General features: G+C 36.8%; 1 protein-coding gene across 2 annotated transcripts; it reads left to right on the top strand.

The window, feature by feature from the left end:
• Positions 1–368: 368 nt before the first annotated feature.
• Positions 369–13334, top strand: LOC144372004 (ATP-dependent RNA helicase DDX3X-like). Of its 2 annotated transcripts, XM_078035396.1 has the most exons (17): positions 369–638; positions 3250–3316; positions 3959–4006; positions 6581–6710; positions 7002–7160; positions 7241–7340; positions 7504–7639; positions 7961–8046; positions 8223–8321; positions 8404–8564; positions 8917–9061; positions 9173–9317; positions 9484–9665; positions 9903–10020; positions 10100–10253; positions 10595–10731; positions 10926–13334. In XM_078035396.1, the coding sequence occupies exons 1-17, from the start codon at positions 594–596 to the stop codon at positions 11003–11005; spliced, it is 1992 nt and encodes a 663-aa protein (XP_077891522.1). In that variant the 5' UTR covers positions 369–593; the 3' UTR covers positions 11006–13334. The 2 variants fall into 2 exon arrangements, with proteins under 2 accessions (XP_077891522.1, XP_077891523.1); XM_078035397.1 differs by lacking the exons at positions 369–638; positions 6581–6710.
• Positions 13335–19441: the final 6107 nt, after the last annotated feature.

Below are 19441 nucleotides of genomic sequence, written 5' to 3'. Positions count from 1 at the left end.
TAAGCCCTTCCGGCTTCAGGGTTTTTTCCCACTAGTTCCGACTTCGGTGAAGTTTCCAAAAGGAAGAAGATAGTACGCAGAAATTTTACAAAACTTCCGATTGGCGAAAGTGAACTTGACAAGAAAGCGTTTAGGGGGGAAAAAAAAAAGCAGGGAACGAGGGGTTGGGGGGGGGAGGAGGGAGGAAAGTGGCACGTTGCCACTATGCTTAAAACCACCAATCTGGAGAAAGGCTGAAGTTTCACTAATTCCCCGAATTCGAGCTTTGGAAGGAGGCGGGGGGGGAGGGCGGGGGGGGGAGAAAATCCCGCGATCTCTGTGCTTCGGACGAGAGTAAAAAGAAGATACCGCGAGGTTATGACTAAACGAACGCAAGCTAGCGAAGCAAAAGTAACGGTAGCAATAAAGGGGTTGGTGGTGTGCGGAACGAGGTGCACGCACGTCCTGCGTGCTGACGTAAAGCCATCGGAGTAGGTATATTACGGGTGTCGCGAAGCGGTGTACTTCAGAGCTATAGTTCCCTGTGAGAAGTTCAATAGGAGGGTGTAATTACGTCTGCTGTGGGAGATCCGAGTTCTCGATTTTCTTCAGGGATGAGTCATGTGGCGGTGGAAAATACGCTTGGGCTGGACCAGCAGGTGAGCTGAAATAACTTAATGAGGCTCCTTTTTTAGACTTACTACTTTTGGTTTAATTTGGCTTACAGCGTAGTGCTGACGACTTTTTTCCCCGGGTTTTAGTTTTTCGGGGTGGTGGGAGCGGGAGAAGAAGCGATTTAAAACGTAGGTAAGGACTGTAACGGTAATGTTGATTGTGACTGTAACGGTAATGTTGGTTGTGCCTGAGGTATTGTACCCGGTCGCGTGTAATGGCGGCTTGTGTCGATGCAAGCGCGAGACCTCAGAAACGCGCAGGTGCGAGTTTTGACTAGTTGGTGATAGTGTTGTTGCGCAGAACGCGGCCTTTTTTTGTCCTGAAAGGTTTGGCTTTCACTGGGTGACTGATGTGGACGATTCTGTGTCGTTGGTGCGTAAGCGGAAAAAGAACTAAGGCCTGCCACAGAATGTAGCGGCGGGAGGAGGGGGGCCTTCGCTCGTGAAATGGCGATGGCCTTTGTGTAGGGTAGCACAGTTGGATGGTTCTTTTGACCTTTTGTAGGCTTGATTGGTGGGGTAAGGTAAAATCTGTAACAAAAGTTTAAAGAATTGGGTATCTGGTGTTTAATAATTATTCTCCGGTGGTCCCCATCTAGTTGCCTTAAATAATGACGAGGCCTCATTTCCGGAGTGGAAAGTTTTGTGACGCACGAGAGCCGAGAGCCGGAAGGGAATAGTAGGAGGGGAGGGAAGAATGGCCGCCTCGTGCTTCTCTTGATCAGTGCCTGGGAATAATGGAGGTTGGACGCCAGCGGGTAGACTTCTGGGATGTTAGGGAATCGGCACCTTGTACACTGATACTTAAATTCAGTATATGGATGACAAGTTATTTGAGAGCAGTGTTTTTAAATGTAGTATGTGTTCTTAGGTTAAGAGTCGGCCTGAGGGAAGAACATCTGGTCACTGTAATCAACCATCTGCGTGGCAATTTTGTTAAAATTGTATGTCTGAGGAGGACCTTGAAATAGGTTACTAGCCAGAGCCTACATTTTTTAAAGTAGAATTGCTATTCTTTTGAGGTGTTGGTGGTGGCGCGGAAGCGCTTTTTTCGTGTTAGAAGGTTCTTGTTCCTGTAGTTTTGTTCCGAGCGGCCCTTAAGTTATTTGGACAGTTTGAAGTTTTGTCTCCCGATTCAATGAGTGCTGATTGATTTTTAAGTTGTAATGATTGTATGTAATGTGAGGGAATTGATCTCATCTTTGAGGGGGAGGGTGGAGGGGTGGTACCGGGGATTTAACTCCGGGCACTCGACCACTAAGCAACATCATCCCCTGCCCAATTTTGTATATTAGAGATAGGATCTGGTTTTGTTGGTCATTGCCTCACCAACGCTGAGGCTGGGTTCGAATTCAAGATCCTCCTGCCTGAGCCTCCTGAGCCATTGAGATTACAGGTGTGCGCCACCATGCTGGGCTGGTGTGTGTGGTGTGTGATGCTGGATTGAAACCGAGGCCTTTTTGCGTGGGAGACGAGCACTCTAAGGATTGAGCTGTATCCCCAGCCCCAAGGAAGCATAAATCTTGATTAACGATTTCCAGAGTCTCTAGAATAAACCGACTTGGGAATTTTCTAATGATTAAGTGCAATTTCTTGATGATGCACGTAACTTTTCGAATGTAGGTTGAACTCAGGCACTCAACCTCTGAGCCACATCCCCAGCCCCATTTTATATTTTACAGACAGTATCTCACTAAGTTGCACCTCCCCGTTGCTGAGGCTGGCTTTGAACTCGCCATCCTCCTGCCTCAACCTCTCGTGTTGCTGGGATTACAGGTGTGCGCCCACCGCGCTGGCTAAGAATGTAAAGTTTTAAATAACTGCAGTCACCACCTTGTTGTTGGTTGGTTTATTTTTCATGCTTAGGAATTCCAAATTAAAAGTAATTCCTTTCCTGTGTGAAGAAATTACGAAATCTTCAAATTGTCCTAATGTGGACTCCCCCGACCCCCCTTAAAATAATACCAAGTAGAAAGCAGGCGCCTGCCTGTATACCAGTAGCTCTGGATGCTGAGGCAGTAGGATCGCAAATTCAAAGTTACCCTCAGGGGCTGGGGTCACAGCTCAGTTGGTAGAGTGCTTGCCTCCCATAAACAAGGCCCTGGGTTCAGTCCCAGTACCACAAAACAAAGCAAGCCAGCTTCAGCAGTAACAAGGCACTAAACAACTCTGTGAGATACCTTGTCTCTGAATAAAATAAGAAATAGGGCTGGGAATGTGGCTCAGAGGTTGAGTGCCCCAGAGTTCAAAATCGTGTACCAAAAAAACAATATCAAGTAGAAACAGCTGGTTTAATTCCTCAAAAAGAATCAAAATAAATTATAACTGCTGAGAAATTAAGTTAATATTTTGATGAATTAAGTGCTTTTTCAATTGAAAATAGACATTTTTGTTTTAGATGAAGCTACTTGCCATCATTAAACTTTGTAGATTTCAGAATGTTCTTCAAACCTTAGGAGGCAGACTACATAGTAAATACTGTAGGATCAGAACTGAAATGTAGAACTTCTGGTTTGCAATTGTGACAATGATCGATTTTATTTTTATCTTAGTTTTTCGTATGTAAATGTGTGAGACATAAACATTTCTCTTTCAGTTTGCTGGTTTAGACCTGAACTCCTCTGATAATCAGGGTGGAGGAGGAAGTACAGCGAGCAGTAGCAGTAAGTAAATTTTTTAAAATATAGTATTTATATCAGAAATTTCTGTTAACCAATTTCAAATTTAATTTTATACTTTAAAATTTTATTGTATTAAATGTGAATTATTGTGACACATCTGAATGACAAAGAGTGATTCTTTCAGGCTTAAAACAGTTAAGTATTACTATTCACGTAATACACATCTTTTAGAAAATTTATGTCCCATCAATTATAAAGAGGGTAGAGTATGTTCATCCTCTCCTGAATTGTAATAAACCAATTACAGAAGTTGTATACTTACAGGCTGTACGCTGCAACCTAAATTTACCACAGTGAAACCCGAGATGTAGTGATAAAACTAAGATCTGATCTTTGGGGGTCACATTAAATTCAACAACATTCCTTTAAAAATAGTGGGAGGTTTATTCATTTGCTTGCTTACCCATCAACTAGTCTGTTGTCTTATTTTAGAAATTTTAAAATTAAAATATGTAATTTTATCAAATCATTCTTTTTCTAGTTTTATGTATGATGTGGGATTATGTATGGTGTTCATATGTCCAGGTAAAACTTTAAGCACCATTTGAGTAATCGATATTTCCATAAAAAGTTGTATCTTGGAGATTATGAAGGGCTTTCAATAGTAGTTTTCTCTTTTTTTAGAAGGACGCTATATACCTCCTCATTTAAGAAACAGAGAAGCATCTAAAGGTATGTGATTATGAAATTTTCTAGATCTTTTGCTCTTAGAAGATACCCAGAACATAGAGGAAAACAAAATTACTTAAGAAATTTCTTTTTTTGTACTTGTTGGATCAGTCCTATATTCAGAAACTAGAACTTCCTATCTTTGGAAATGTCCCTTAATTTTTATTTTCTTTTGACAGACTTTAAGCTCAAAGACTCTTATGGACAGTTTTCATCACTCTATTATTTAATCTGTTTGTAAACATAATAATACTGTTTGGAATGTGTAATTTTAGGACCCATCCTACTATGAAAAACAAACTTTATGATGCTATAGTGAAAGTGCAGATTTTGCAAAGTAGCTAATAGTTGGAGCATTATAATTTGACCACACTCGGGTTAGATATTTGCCAGTTCTTAGCTCTTTGCCTGAACAATTTCTTTTTGAAAGATTTTTTTTTAAATGTCTTAAAAACTTCTATTATGAACTTTGTCCTATAGACAGATATATACAAAAAAAATATTGTGGGAGTCATAGTATGGAGTAGCAAATAATCAAAAGGGGTGATCTGAAAATGGAGGGAATGCAAAATATTAAAGTTAAAAGAAAGATGATTGTGATAGAATATCAGGGGTAGAATACTGAGAGGTTAGAGAAGACAATTAACCTGTGGCTGAGTTTCCTTTCTATTGAATTATACATGTCTGTATATTGTTTAATCAGAAGATTACTTAGCTAATGATATTTGCTTTATTTTCACAATGACAGCAGAATTTTTTCATTATGGTATTCTTTATTGTTTAGGATTTATCTGGCTGCAGTTGCATCCCAGGAACATTAACTACTTTAAAAGGAGTGGCAGTATTTTAGAACTTATAGTAATAGTAAAAGAAACCATAAATATTTCTCTGAAACTATAAAATGCCTGATTAAGCTTTCAACTATTTCAGCTTTTTGTTTGTTTATTTGTTTTGTCATGAGTTTATGTTTTATTATCTGTCTCCACGGAAATTAGTCAGCAATAAGGTTGATTTCTGTTTTATTTCCAAGTGTACTTGCTTCTCATCAACTTTATAAAGGTGATACAGTATTGTTGGACTCTTAGAATTTGACAGTTCATGAATATAACCTGGTAACCATTATACCACCTACTATTTCTGTTAAATTGAAATAGCCATGTTATGCCTCAGTATGAAATTAACTTTTGAAAAAACTTCAGTTGGATTAAGAAATGTTAGTAGGGTGCTTTTGTTTTTAGGGTGTTATAGTAACTTTAGAAAATGAGTTTTCTAATGTAGTATTCCTTGGTGGAAAAATCGGATTTGCTCTTGATGTTAAGCTATCCTTTGCCTGCAGTTAAATTTTATAATTCAGTGTACATTTTTTAACCGGACTACTTACGCATTTATAAGGGCCACCTAACAGTCTAATGGAGCAGAGCTGATCATATTGAAATTCCTCATTTGATCTGTTTTTTTTGATGTTACTAAATGAAGCCAGATTGTTTTTTACATTGATGTTAACTTTTCCAGGTTCTTTCATGAACGTGTCCCTTTTATTTTTCATGACATGTTGTATGGTTGCCCACATAGTGATTTGATTACAAAGTACTTGGAATTATCAAGTTCATTTTTCACCATTACACACACACAAAAAAAAAAAAATGGGCGAAATTCTCTTTACTGTTACATCAAACAGATTATTTCTGGTTGGTTATATATCTAAAGCTTTTTTCCAGGTAACTGTTCTTGAGCTAACATTTGGTTAGCTGGAACTGTCCCAAAATATGAATTATAGATACTGTGTATTATATTTAAAATAGCGTTAGTACAGCATTTCTGGCTTTTTTTTATCTAGTTAGCTTTAGCCTGTCCCCTGTGAGCTTAAAAGATTTAATGGAGGTATTTGAAGTCGGGGGGGGGGGGGCCTGTAGAGATACAACTCACTTTACCACTGAGCCATATCTCTAACCCTTTTTTAAATTTTGAGAGAGGGACTTGCTAATGTTTCTTAGTGTCTTTGCTAAATGTTGCTGAGGCTGACTTTGAAATTGTGCCTACACCTATGAGCCACCACACCAAAACCTGTAAGAACAATATTCTTTGGTGGGGCGGGTAGGCGGTAACAGGATTGAACTCAAACATGGAGCCCCAACCCCAGCCCTGAAATCACCCTTAATAGATAAGCCTAGTTTTAAAATAAATTTTAAAGCTTGCCAAAGTCTTAAAAAGTAATTGATTAAACTCATGTTTTAGATGCATAAAATTTACACTTTATAAATACAAACTGGAATATTTGTAGTGATGCTATAATAAAGTATAATAATAGCACTAGTGTAATAGTAGTGTTAAATGTGAGTTGTTAGTCTCTTAGAAGTTACATTCACTTAGAACATTATTTAACCATGAAATTACTTTGGTTAATATAACAATTTCTGGAGGACAAGAGAATTTAAGATGGTAAAAATTGTGGGACCCCTGACCTTTGATCCCACAAGGATCAGAGAAAGGAAGGCTGAGTCCATGAAGAGCTATATATTTGGGAAAATGGAAATCATAAAATATTGTTATTTTCTAATATTAGTATTTTTCTTGAAGGATACTATGATAAGGACAGTTCAGGGTGGAGTTGTAGTAAAGATAAGGATGCATACAGCAGTTTTGGGTCTCGTGATTCAAGAGGAAAGCCAAGTTATTTCAGTGATCGTGGAAGTGGATCAAGAGGAAGGTAATTTTTTTTTTTTTTTTTTTACTAATGTAAACAAAGAACCTAATAATTGTATTTAGTCCTATGTGAAGTCTTATTTCAGCAGTGAATTTCACAAAACTATTAATTTTTTTTCAAGTGAAGATATAGTTTCATATTAGCAATGGTTAGCTAGAGGACTTTATTTTACAAAAGATGACCTGAGTTGTAAGTTTTGACATACCTAAGGGAACTTTTATTCAATAATTTAACTACTAGTACAAATACTTTTCTTGAGTGATAAATGACGTACTCTGTGCTCATACTGTTCAGATTTGATGACCGAGGACGGAGTGACTATGATGGTATGGGCAGTCGTGGTGACAGAACTGGGTTTGGCAAATTTGAGCGAAGTGGACATAGTCGTTGGTGTGATAAATCAGATGAAGATAATTGGTCAAAACCACTTCCACCAAGTGAACGCTTAGAACAGTAAGTTTTTGAAATGTATGCTAATTGTCATGAAACTCATTACATGCTGTAACATTTATGTGATAACAATTTGATTTTAGGGAACTCTTCTCTGGAGGTAACACTGGGATTAACTTTGAGAAATATGATGATATACCAGTAGAGGCAACAGGCAATAACTGCCCTCCACATATTGAAAGTGTAAGTGTTTTTGTTTGAATTTGTGATGGTTACCACTCTAATGTAGATGTGTAAAGCATATGAAAAGCATAAATGGTGGCTTTCTTATATTAGTGTATTTTAAAATGTAGTAGGTATAGTGTTGCTGGTGTATTTGATTGACCTAGTTTAATTTCTTTAACAGTTCAGTGATATTGAAATGGGAGAAATTATCATGGGGAACATTGAGCTTACCCGTTACACTCGACCTACTCCAGTGCAAAAACATGCTATTCCTATTATCAAAGAAAAAAGAGACTTAATGGCTTGTGCTCAAACAGGTAAGCTTACTTGATTAAAGTATTAATGTCTAAAATGGACTCGATATTTATGGGAAGTGTTTTATATGAAGAAGCCCAAGTCCTTTGTTTAGTATGGATTATCTTTTTGTCTTACACTTCTGAGATTGTAAGATGAAACTACTTTTTTTTAATCAGGCCATCTTTTTTTGCCTATAGCAAATTGTTAGTAGTGCTACAGCAGAGATTTTTTTGTAGTGGCAGAAAGTAAATAGGAAATGTTAAGTCATAAACTGGTAAACTAAAAAAAATGTAAATACAGCCATAATATTAACAATTAATAAGCTAGTGCTTTCTTAACAGGATCTGGAAAAACTGCAGCATTTCTTCTACCCATCTTAAGTCAGATATATACAGATGGTCCAGGAGAGGCCTTGAAGGCTGTGAAGGTAGTCTTTTCTATAAAATAACAAATTTATGCTTAAAAAAATGTTTTGTAAATAGTTGTGGAACTCTCTAAACAAAAACTGTTTTTAGGTGTCATTAAAATTACAGGGAATTTTACTCTAATGAAGTAGAGCTAAAGTTTGGGGACTTAAAGTTGAAAACTATACTACTGTCTTAGGAAAACGGAAGATATGGGCGTCGCAAACAATACCCAATTTCCTTGGTGTTAGCCCCAACAAGAGAATTGGCTGTACAGATCTACGAGGAAGCCAGAAAAGTGAGTATGCATTTTAGTTAATTATTGCCTTTTTCATCAATTCTAATGATATTTTTATGACTAATAAATTTTTTGCTTATAGTTTTCATACAGGTCTAGAGTTCGTCCTTGTGTAGTTTATGGTGGTGCTGACATTGGTCAGCAGATTCGGGACTTAGAACGTGGATGCCATTTGTTAGTAGCCACTCCAGGACGTCTAGTGGATATGATGGAAAGAGGAAAAATTGGATTAGACTTCTGCAAGTATGTTAACTTTTATAAATTGAGGTAGTCTGTTATGATAGACAAAAAATTAAGGTTTAAAATTAGAGCTTAGAAAGTATGTTGGCACAGTGAGATCTCCCACACACTTGGATTAAACCCAGAAATGTTGTATTACTGAACCTATATATCTAGTCCTTTTATTTCTCAATTTGAAATAGAATCTTGCTAAGTTGCTGTGAGGTTCGCCTGAAACCTACCTGGGTACATTCAGATATGTGCCCTCATCCCTGGCTGTTGGCATAGTTAATTTTAGACAACATTTACTCAATGTCTTTTCAGCAGAGGCAAAAAAAACTATTTTTCACATCAACTGAATTATTTTCATTAATAGGTATTTAGTGTTGGATGAAGCTGATAGGATGCTAGATATGGGATTCGAACCTCAAATACGTCGTATAGTTGAACAAGATACTATGCCACCAAAGGGTGTTCGCCACACTATGATGTTTAGTGCTACTTTTCCTAAGGAGATACAGGTACTGTTTGAAGCTGCATTTATTTTTCTTAATAGTACATTAGCATTTCTGGATTTTGTAATTTATGTTTAGAATGGATTTTTTTTTTTTTTTTTTTTTTTACTTTTTCAGATGCTTGCCCGTGACTTCTTGGATGAATATATCTTCCTGGCTGTAGGCAGAGTAGGCTCTACTTCTGAGAACATCACACAGAAAGTGGTTTGGGTAGAAGAGGCAGACAAACGGTCATTTCTACTTGATCTCTTAAATGCAACAGGTGAAATTATGAATCCTAGCATCAGCTAGATAAAAGGAGAGTCTCTTTGGCTCTTCTGATAGTACTTGCACCTCTTTTTAAGTAAATACAAGAATTAAACTATTTAATATTTGGCATAAGCATTGATGTCCAGCCTATTAGTAAACAGAACCTTCCTATTTTTCAGGCAAGGATTCACTGACTTTAGTGTTTGTAGAGACCAAAAAGGGTGCAGATTCACTGGAGGATTTCTTATACCACGAAGGATATGCATGTACCAGTATTCATGGAGACCGATCTCAGAGAGATCGAGAAGAGGCCCTTCATCAGTTTCGCTCAGGGAAAAGCCCAATTCTAGTAGCTACAGCTGTGCGTATAATTCATTTTCTAGTTTATAGTTTGAATACTGCTTTCTTTCGAGGGGAGAGCACTCTACCACATCCCCAGCCTTATTGTGCATTTTGTTTAAAGACAGGGCCTCATTTTGAGTTGCATAATCCCTTGCTTTTGCTAAGGCTGGCTTTGCCTCAGCCTTCCTAGCTGCTGGGATAACAGGCCTATGCTACCTTGTGAGCTGTTTTCTTTTAATGAATATTAATTTTTCAGGTGGCAGCAAGAGGTCTGGATATTTCAAATGTGAAACATGTAATCAATTTTGATTTGCCAAGTGATATTGAAGAATATGTACACCGCATTGGCCGTACAGGACGTGTTGGAAACCTTGGTAAGGTGTTCATTTGAATTTTTTTCTTTTTTATGTAACTTTAATTTTCTACAGAAAGTTAATATTTTAAATTCTTTAGGCCTTGCCACCTCATTCTTTAATGAAAGAAATGTAAATATCACAAAGGATTTGTTGGATCTTCTTGTGGAAGCTAAACAAGAAGTGCCATCTTGGTTGGAGAATATGGCTTATGAACACCATTACAAAGGTAGCAGTCGTGGACGCTCAAAGAGGTACACATTATTTGGGATCTTTATTCCTTGTTTGAAGGCCAAAGGATTGAATTAATTGATCCATTCTGTTTTATTTATAAGGCTATGGGACATAATGCGTTAAGATGTTAATCTTAAACTTAAATAAATAATTCAACAACCAGAATATTTTGGACAATTATAAAAGTTAATATGACAAAGTGTCAGCTCTTCAGTGCTTAGGCTTTTGGAAATATCCATCAAAGAATAATCATCACACATAGTAGGGCTTAATTTTAAAAAACAAATTGAAAACAGGAGTTGGTATTTTAACTGAATTTCATCCTCATAGGCCACCACATGTTATTTTTTTCTTACAACAGTAGATTCAGTGGAGGATTTGGTGCCAGAGACTACCGACAAAGTAGTGGATCCAGCAATTCTGGTTTTAGTAGTAATCGCGCAAGCAGTAGCTGCAGTGGTGGAGGTGGTCATGGCAGTAACAGAGGATTTGGTGGAGGTAACTAAATTTTTTTTGGGGGGGGTGTCTTTTTCCCCCCTTTAGTCACCTTTTTAAAGCATAATTTATTAGGGAAATTATAATTTCCAAAAAATAAAATCCAACATTTAGATTTTCTTCAAAGTATTTGAGGCAAAAGGGAAAGGTACTAACAGTGGATGACTTAATTTCTCTCTTTAAACATTTCTTGATAGGTGGCTATGGAGGCTTCTACAATAGTGATGGATATGGAGGAAATTATAACTCCCAGGGGGTTGACTGGTGGGGCAACTGAATCTGCTTTGCAGCAAAGTCACCCTTTCATACAAGCTAATATGGAAACCACATGTAACTTAGCCAGACTATATCGTGTAGCTTCAAGAACTTTGCAGTACATTACCAGCTGTGATTCTCCTGAAAATTCCAAGGGAGCTCAAAGTCACAAGAAGAAAGGAACAACCAGCAGCTCTATTCAGAAGTTGGTTTGAAGATCTAGTTGCTATAGTTTGGATTAACTCCCCTCCTGCTTAGTCCCTCCCCAAACTGCATTTATAATTTTATGACCGAGGATCATTTGTTTGTTAATGTACTGTGACTTTAACTTTAGACAACTTATTATTTTGATGTCCTGTTGGCTCAATAATGCTCAAGATATTAATTCTTTTGACAAATAAATTTACTGAACTTGGGCTACAATCAAACCTTGGCACACAGGTGTGATACAACTTAACAGGAATCATCAGTTCATGCATACATGTATTGATAAAGAAAAAAATTACATAGTAGTAGCCTGTTAATGATATTTCCATCTTTGCAGACTGGGGGGAGAAACATGAAAACATAATTAGTTTCTAATGTGGCAAACTGTACTAAGTTAAAGTTCTGACTTGCTCACTCTATCCTGGATAGGCACTTGGAACCTTAAACTCTTTTTAAGAAGCCATTCCAGGCATTATCAGGTGTGTTGTATGAATACACCCAAATTTTTTGAAAGCACTCTTTTGAAAGTTAACATTTAATACACAATTCCTTATTTAATGTTTAGACAGTTATTTTAAGTTAGGCATCTGTGGGCATATGATTACAGGAAAAGCTCAAGGTTTGTTTGGAGGGTTCATTTAATTATATTCTTTAATGCCTGCCGTAAATAAAATTGAGATGGTAGAATGGCTGACCATGTCAATGACCAGTCCTCATTACCGGCCTTGTTGGATTCTGGTCTTTAACGCATGCTAGTGTTGATGTTTTTTGGTCAAGGGTGTGTGAACAGAAATGATTATGCAGCAGGCTTTATTTTAATACAGATTCATATTTCTCTATTACAGCTGCATTGAAAGGTTAAAATGGCTTACACTTGTAGACTTTGTAAATTGTAGAATAACAAACTGAAATCCTTGAGATCTCACAGGTTGGAAATATGTACTAAACTGCACAAGGTGTTAGTTCTTTATAGTGCAGTTTCAGTTATTTTTTAGTTGCATAGGTTTCCATTATATTTATAATCTCTTTATGCTAAATTTGGCCAAAGATGTTGTCCACTTCTAAAAATGCCTCTCCCACCTAGAATTTTGTGGCCAGAATGGAGAGTGACCTTTAAGAAAAGTATATCTTGAAAGTGGCATAAGAAGTTGGTAAAAATTTCTTAAAGTGCAATAGATTTTCAAGTGTATTGTGCCTTGTTCTAAAACTACTGTAGTAGGTGCACTTGACAGTATTAAGGACATTTGTTACGGTGCTATTTCAATTAATATAGGTTTAGACTCTTGTACATTTTGCCCATAACTTTTTACAAAGTACTTATTTTATTGCACATTCAGAGAATTTTATATATATGTCTTCTGTGCGAGTCCTTAAACTTCCAATCTTATTTTGTCTCTTGGAGATTGTTGAAAGCAGCTTGTCAAGAATTAGATTCTAAAATTTTATTTGGGACCATAGAATGATAGATGAGAAGAAAACTATTTGCACACGACAGACTTTAGATAACTTTTTGCTGCTAGTTTGTGTAATATTTATTGAACATTTTGACAAATATTTATTTTTGTAAGCCTAAAAGTGATTCTTTGAAAGTTTAAAGAAACTTGACCAAAAGACAATACAAAAACACTGGCAATTGAATGTTGAATGTCACCATGTGTGAAATAATATATTTCGGGGTAGTGTGAGCTTTTCATGTTAAGTCCTATTAAACTTGAGTCAAATTAACCAGATCTGGCATTTGCAGTGTAGCTATAATTTTCTGACAAAATTGGCAATGTGAGATGAAAATATGCCAAGGTTTTGATACTTGTCTTAAAAATATTAATGAAAACACTTTTAAACACTGATTCTCAAAGTTCTCTTGAGTTTTGTTTTGTTTGTATTGGTTTTAAGTGATTGTCTGGCATATTTGCAGTCTTCAAACATGTGGTTATCTTTGTGTATTGCCATAATCAGTGACTCTTACATTCAGTTTTGTCAGCCAGCATATTTTCAGTAAATAAGAATAGATTTAACTTGCTGAATGTAAATATTGAATTTCAAGTCACTGTAAATTTAGTAACTGCTTACTGTATTAGTTATAGATGTTAGCACTGCATGTGCTGTGTTATTCTGATTTTACTAAAATAAAAAATTGAACACAATCTTTTGGCTTTCAGTTGTGGCTTAATGTAAAGTACAAGAGAACTCCCGGGAAAAAATGGAAAAAATCATTTCTTAGAGTTATTTGTGAGACTTTATGAAGTTACTTGTATTCCTTAACTATTTCAAGAATGTATGAAGTTTGTTTGAGCTTAGAGTATAGAGAAACAGGATTTTTGTTACAAATTATGAAAATCTGAAAGGCCTGAATATGGCGTATGTCATGTGATTTTTCTCTGTTATAAATAATATTTTGATATAAAGAATGGCTGAGCTAAGAATGAATTGATCGGGAAAAAATGATGTTATTTTCTTCATTACAAAAAGAATCAAGAATTGAAGAGATCAGTAATTGAGATGGTTGATAGACAGTTAATTTTTATTTTTGTAATTTATTGCCACATGTGGCTAGAGGCAGACACTGTCAATTGGTAAACATTAAATAGACAACAATTAACATCTTATTTAGCTACGAAATATTTTAGCTGAATTCAGTGTCCTTTTTTGTCTACTGTGAGTTATCCCATATATTATTTACACTTTTTTTGTTGTTGTTGTATGACCTTTATTTTACTTTATGTATTTTATTTTTTTTTAAACTCACATTTCTTTTCAACTTTATTTTTTTTAAAAGAGAGAGTGAGAGAGGAGAGAGAGAATTTTTTTTTAATATTTATTTTTTAGCTCTCGGCAGACACAACATCTTTGTTGGTATGTGGTGCTGAGGATCAAACCAGGGCCGCACGCATGCCAGGCAAGCGCGATACTGCTTGAGCCACATCCCAAGCTCTGACCTTTATTTTATTCATTTATTTGTATGTGTTGCTGAGCCCAGTGCCTCACATTTGCAAGGCAAACACTCTATCACTGAGCCACAACCCAGCCCTATGAGTTACTTTGATTTATTGGAGATATGCATTTTCTGTTAACATTGTAAAGTAGAATAAGAGTTTATATGTTCTACATTTTTTGAATGGACCCTTGAAATTTTTCCAGAATATTCAGTTTTTATATACTTGTCAGTTTATGTAGTGTTCTTTTTGCCCCTTGTTCTTAGAATTACTTGGTTTATTGCACATTTTCATAATCAGCTAGTTGTTTATTTTAAATTGTATTTCCCTGAAACCTAGTGATTAACAACTCAGCCTGGAGTTTGCTTTTATTAGTTAAGAGCATACTGAAATACTGGTAGTCTGTGGGAAGTGGATTGAATCAATGAAATATTGATAATTCTTCAAACTAGAGTATCCACTCTTGATGTTTGAGTATTGGTAAATAACAGGTAGAACTCTTAATATTTTGCAGATTTAACAGCTGTCTCTTCAGATAGTAAACCAAATTAAGGGGAACTGGCCTTACCAATGGAAATGCTATCTCCATATTACATTATTCTTGCAATGTGGTTTGCTGCTGCATCATTGCATCTGTTGGAATAGGGCAGAACAAGTTTTTTTGCTTACATCCAGCTTCTGCCTGTAGGGGTCATCCATAATCATACAATTGATTCTGATTATATAAAATTTAAAAGATGAAAATGATATAGATATTGGGATGATGGTTACCTTGAAGACAGAAATGAGAAAGCAGCTTTTCTGGTATAATGTTATAGGTATAGTCAGATTTCATAAATTTGTTTACCTTATAATTTATTGATGGGTACGGTTAGGATGTATACATTTTTCCATTTGTAACAGTTGATCCAATTACTCTCCCCCTAACCTTATTTTTCTGGGGGCAACATATAGTTAGTGAATAGATTTTTTTTTTTAAACAGCTCCATGAGTTTTGACAAAAGTCCACTTTTTTTTTTTTTTTTTTTTTTTTGGTATTGAGGATGAACTGGGGCGCTTGACCATTGAGCCACATCCCCAACCCTTTCTGTATTTTCTTTATAGAGACAGGGTCTCACTGAATTGTTTAGTGCCTCACCATTTTCTGAGGCTGGCTTTGAACTCGAAATCCTCCTGCCTCATCCTCAAGCCACTGGGATTACAGGTAAACACCACTGAGCCCAGCTTAAAAGTATACTGTTATGAGCGAGCTCACACATAAGAGAATCTGCTAAATGGTATTCCTAAACTTAATATAATTTTTCTTGAACAGTAGAATATTGCATTATTGGCCTATATATGAGAAACTTAAACTTTGACAAAGAAGGTTCAGCTCTGTCCTTGATGTCATCTCCCCTTTTTTTTCTTCTTCAATTATGTCAGATGAATAACCATGAAAACCTCACTGCCTTTGTCATCAGCCCATGTGTTGTCTTAAGAAAGATTGTTCCCTGTCATTTATACTGCTAAAATATTTTCTGAGTTATGTATTTCATAATCTGAATCATGTTTTGAAGTGTTGACACTGCCATTTCAGAATATAAATAGCAGACAACTTCTGAGGAAAAATGTAGTCTTTTTTTTTTTTACAGAGTGGTAATGCTGAAGCTGCAGAAAATTTTACAATAGGCATACTTCAGATTTGAGGCTTTTCTTGATGCTCAGTCAAGTTACAGGTGTAGACTAGGCAAATATGTAATGTATCTTAAAGTTTCACCTGGGCTGTCTGTCTTAGATGTTTTTCTCTGTGGGCTCATTATACTGCAGTCATGGCTCTCGAATGACCTATACATTCATCTAAGCCAAAATTTGCTCACTGTTTTTGCATTCTGGGAATTTTGTCATGAGGAAATTTCAACTTGTACTGAAGTCTAGTGGGCAAATTTAGTGACCTTCTGAGAAGGTGGAAAATGATATGAACTTATTAATATGATGTCTTTTGACTGGTTTAATTTTGAGATTTTTGTCAAATACAGGCCAAAGAAAATATGTTCTGATTCAAAGGGAAGTGACAACACAGGGCAGGAGAATACATAGCCAAATCTTAATTCTCCCATTCCCCTACCTTGGTGGAGCTGATGACTGAATGATCTCTTGCTGATTAAATATCCTATCACTAAGCCCTACCCCAGCCCCAGGCCTTAAATTTAAAACAGGTTGATGACAGAGAATGGAAAGTATAATTGTTTACTTTTGTGAGGGCCAGGGGTGTTTCTGGATATTGAGTACTAATACAATCCTAAACTTTATTTCTTAAACATGCTAATATGGCAAATATTGGGGGTTTTTTGGGGGGGGGTGTTTTTTAGTTGTAGATGGACATAATACATTTTATTTTATTTACATGTGATGTTGAGGATCAGATCACATGCTAGGCAAGGGTATATCCTCAATCGAAACAGTTCCTTTTTGTAGAATTGGTTGTTTTATGATGGGTTTTCATTGTGTTGCCCAGGCTGGCTTACAACTTGCAGGGTAATTGATTGTCCAGTTTTGATCTCCCACACAGCTGGGACTACAGGCATGTGCTACCACACCTGACTAGTGTTTTTATTCTTTTGGTGGTGCTGAGGATTGAACCCAGGGCTTTGTGCATGCTAGGCAAACATTCAACCAACTGAGCTATTTCCCCAGGCTCTTAGTTTTTTCATTTTTAAAGTAATCTTTGTTACTAAAACCCAGGCAAGGAAGCTCAAGTTCAAAGCCAGCCTTAGCAACTTAACAAGACCCTGTCTCAGCATAAAACATGAAGGGTTAAGGATGTGGCTAAGTCACTGGGATCGATCCCCAGCACCAAAAATATTAAAGGTAGCTTTTCTTGGTTTAGATCTCAAAGAGAATGAAGAGACTGCTGGATAATTTCACTCAGGTAGTTAAGTTTAAGATTAAAGATAGGCCCCAACTTGTAGTTCCAGGTGCTTCTTCAATATCTAATCATTCTGTTTGTGGAGGCTTTTCCATTCAGAGCTGGGATTAATTACTACTAATTCTTGTAATTTTTGACAGTGTTCATATACATAGACCAGTTGTATCACAAATTCACAGTGCCAGATTTTATTTTCCAAGATGTTGAGCAAATAGTTGTTAAAAAGTTCAGTGCTGGGAATCTGAGCCTTGGAGGAAATGATTGGTAATTTCCTATAAGAGTTTGCCTGCCTCTATTATTACTCTTGAGCTAGGGCTCTTTTTTAGTATCACAAAAACAGGAATTATTCTCTGGAGATTTCAGATAGGCTAGTTAAAAAAAGTGAGAGATGAGAATGTGGATGAAATCTGCAATCTCTCCAACTATTGATGGGTTGAGTTTAAAAGTAGTCACCACTACCAAAGTTTTCTAGCAAGAAAGAGTTTAGTTGCCCACGATGGTAAATTGGCTTCTATTGTTCTTCCCTTTTTAAACTTATCTTTCATTTGTGATTCCTGAGTCAATTCCTAGACATAATTATAGTAAGATTATTGTCTTGGGTACCTAAATGGAGGTGGTTAGCCAAAGAGAAAGGAGAATGGATACAGGTGATGATGTCAGAAGCAGATAAAAGATATGCCATTAATAAAAGAATCATGAATTTGCCATGAGCTATATATGTTAGTTGGATTGAAAAATATGAGGGCTTAAATCTGAAATTCTATAGCGATTCTGACTCCAGTGGTCCTGGTGAAGCATTTCTTTAATTTCAAAATGGGCTTCTCAAGACCAAGAACCCTGCTAAGTATTTTTTCTTGCTGGGATCCATTAGGGGAAAAACTATCAAACCACCAAACTTGTTTGGGGAGAAGGTGGGTAGGGGAGCAGTTCTTCAAGTTTTCATTTGATATTCAGAATTCAACCCAAGGGTATTTGAGTAAATTACTGAGTTATGTCCAAAATATTTTGTTATTTGAAGACAGGATTTCACTAGTTGCTGAGACTGATCTTGAATTTGCAATATCCCTGCCTTAATCTGTCACTAGGATTACAGTGGTGCACCACTGTGCCCAGCCAAACTGCCAGTGTTTCAAATTTTAGTATTCTTTCAATTAACTTGGAAAAACAAGTTGTTCTACCCTTAATATTGAGAGAGAAGCAAGGTAAGAGTGAGAGTTGTCATTTGACTTGGACATGATGTCATATACCTGTAATCCCAGTCACTCTGGAGGATGAGGCAGATTTGAGACCAACCTTAGCAATTGGTGTGGGACCTGTTTTGAAAGTTTAAAAATACCTGAAAATATAGGTCAGTATTCATTCTTTTTTAAATCACTGAATAATAAGCATTTTGTACTCTAGCTGATTAAAGTACATATAGGTGGTTTCCAGTTTTAATGACTAAAGATGGGAAGCATACACGTGCAAAGGTTTGTATGTGAACTTACTTTATTGGGGTAGAGGCAGTGCTGGGGATTGAACCCAAGTCCTCATACATAATTGTAGACAATTATTCTATCACTGAGATACACTTCTAGCCCCTGTCATTTTCATTTCTGCAGAAAAAATGGTCATTTATAGGACATGGGTAAGTATAATTAATTTGGTAAGAAATTGTTTCCAGAGTGATATACAAATTTACATTGTCCCTAATAATGTGACATCTTCACCAGCATATTGTATACCCAGTTGATCTGTTATTTTTTTCTTCCCCCACCCCAGTTATATTTTATTTATTCCAGACAGTTTTGCTGCCTTCCCACCTAGTCATGGGTCTCAGGAAAGCTGGTTGGAGTTGCAGTTCCAAGAAGTTCTCTAGAAACAAAAGTGGGAGCTGGGAATTTGAGAAAGGAAATACTACAGGCTCTGAGGGTCAGAGTGACCCCTAAGTTAAGGGGGAGAGATGGAGGAAGCAGGTCAATTATTCTTCATGACTCTTTTGGATCCAATTCACATCCTTTGCAAACATTGTGTAGACTACTGTGATGCCCCTTTGCTTTTAAGGACACCAGACCATTCAAAGTTCCTGGGAAACATCCTGACAGGTGTCTTTGGAATACAGAGGTTGAGGCACAGAAGCTGATCAGGAAATGGGCTCTGTTGATTGGTGGTGTCTCAGATCAGGATGTGACATTCTGTGTCCACTGGGGTGCTGGTGTTGGGCAGGGGTGGGGGGCTGAAGGTCACAGGTCAAGTACCCAGGACATTACCATCCTCAGTAGCCAATGGGTGTGCTCTTGGCTGTCCCTAAGCTTCCCTGGTGAGTGGAATAGGTGACAAGAGAAATTGCTGGGCCAAATTGTTTTGATTCAGTCAAGCCTGTTGAGACCATGCTCTTCTACCTGAGGGCACCTTCCCAGGGCAGGCTAGTACC

Source organism: Ictidomys tridecemlineatus, chromosome Y (assembly GCF_052094955.1).
Source record: "Ictidomys tridecemlineatus isolate mIctTri1 chromosome Y, mIctTri1.hap1, whole genome shotgun sequence".
Taxonomy (NCBI): domain Eukaryota; kingdom Metazoa; phylum Chordata; class Mammalia; order Rodentia; family Sciuridae; genus Ictidomys; species Ictidomys tridecemlineatus.
This window is presented reverse-complemented; position numbering and strand designations above follow the sequence as displayed.

What these genes read in the sequence shown, in the direction of transcription:
- LOC144372004 (XM_078035396.1), top strand. Translation starts at nt 594, where the DNA reads ATGAGTCATGTGGCGGTGGAAAATACGCTTGGGCTGGACCAGCAG. An exon ending in CCAAGTGAACGCTTAGAACA is followed by an intron (nt 7,161 to 7,240) that starts GTAAGTTTTTGA and finishes ATTTGATTTTAG; the next exon opens with GGAACTCTTCTCTGGAGGTA. An exon ending in AGGCCTTGAAGGCTGTGAAG is followed by an intron (nt 8,047 to 8,222) that starts GTAGTCTTTTCT and finishes CTACTGTCTTAG; the next exon opens with GAAAACGGAAGATATGGGCG.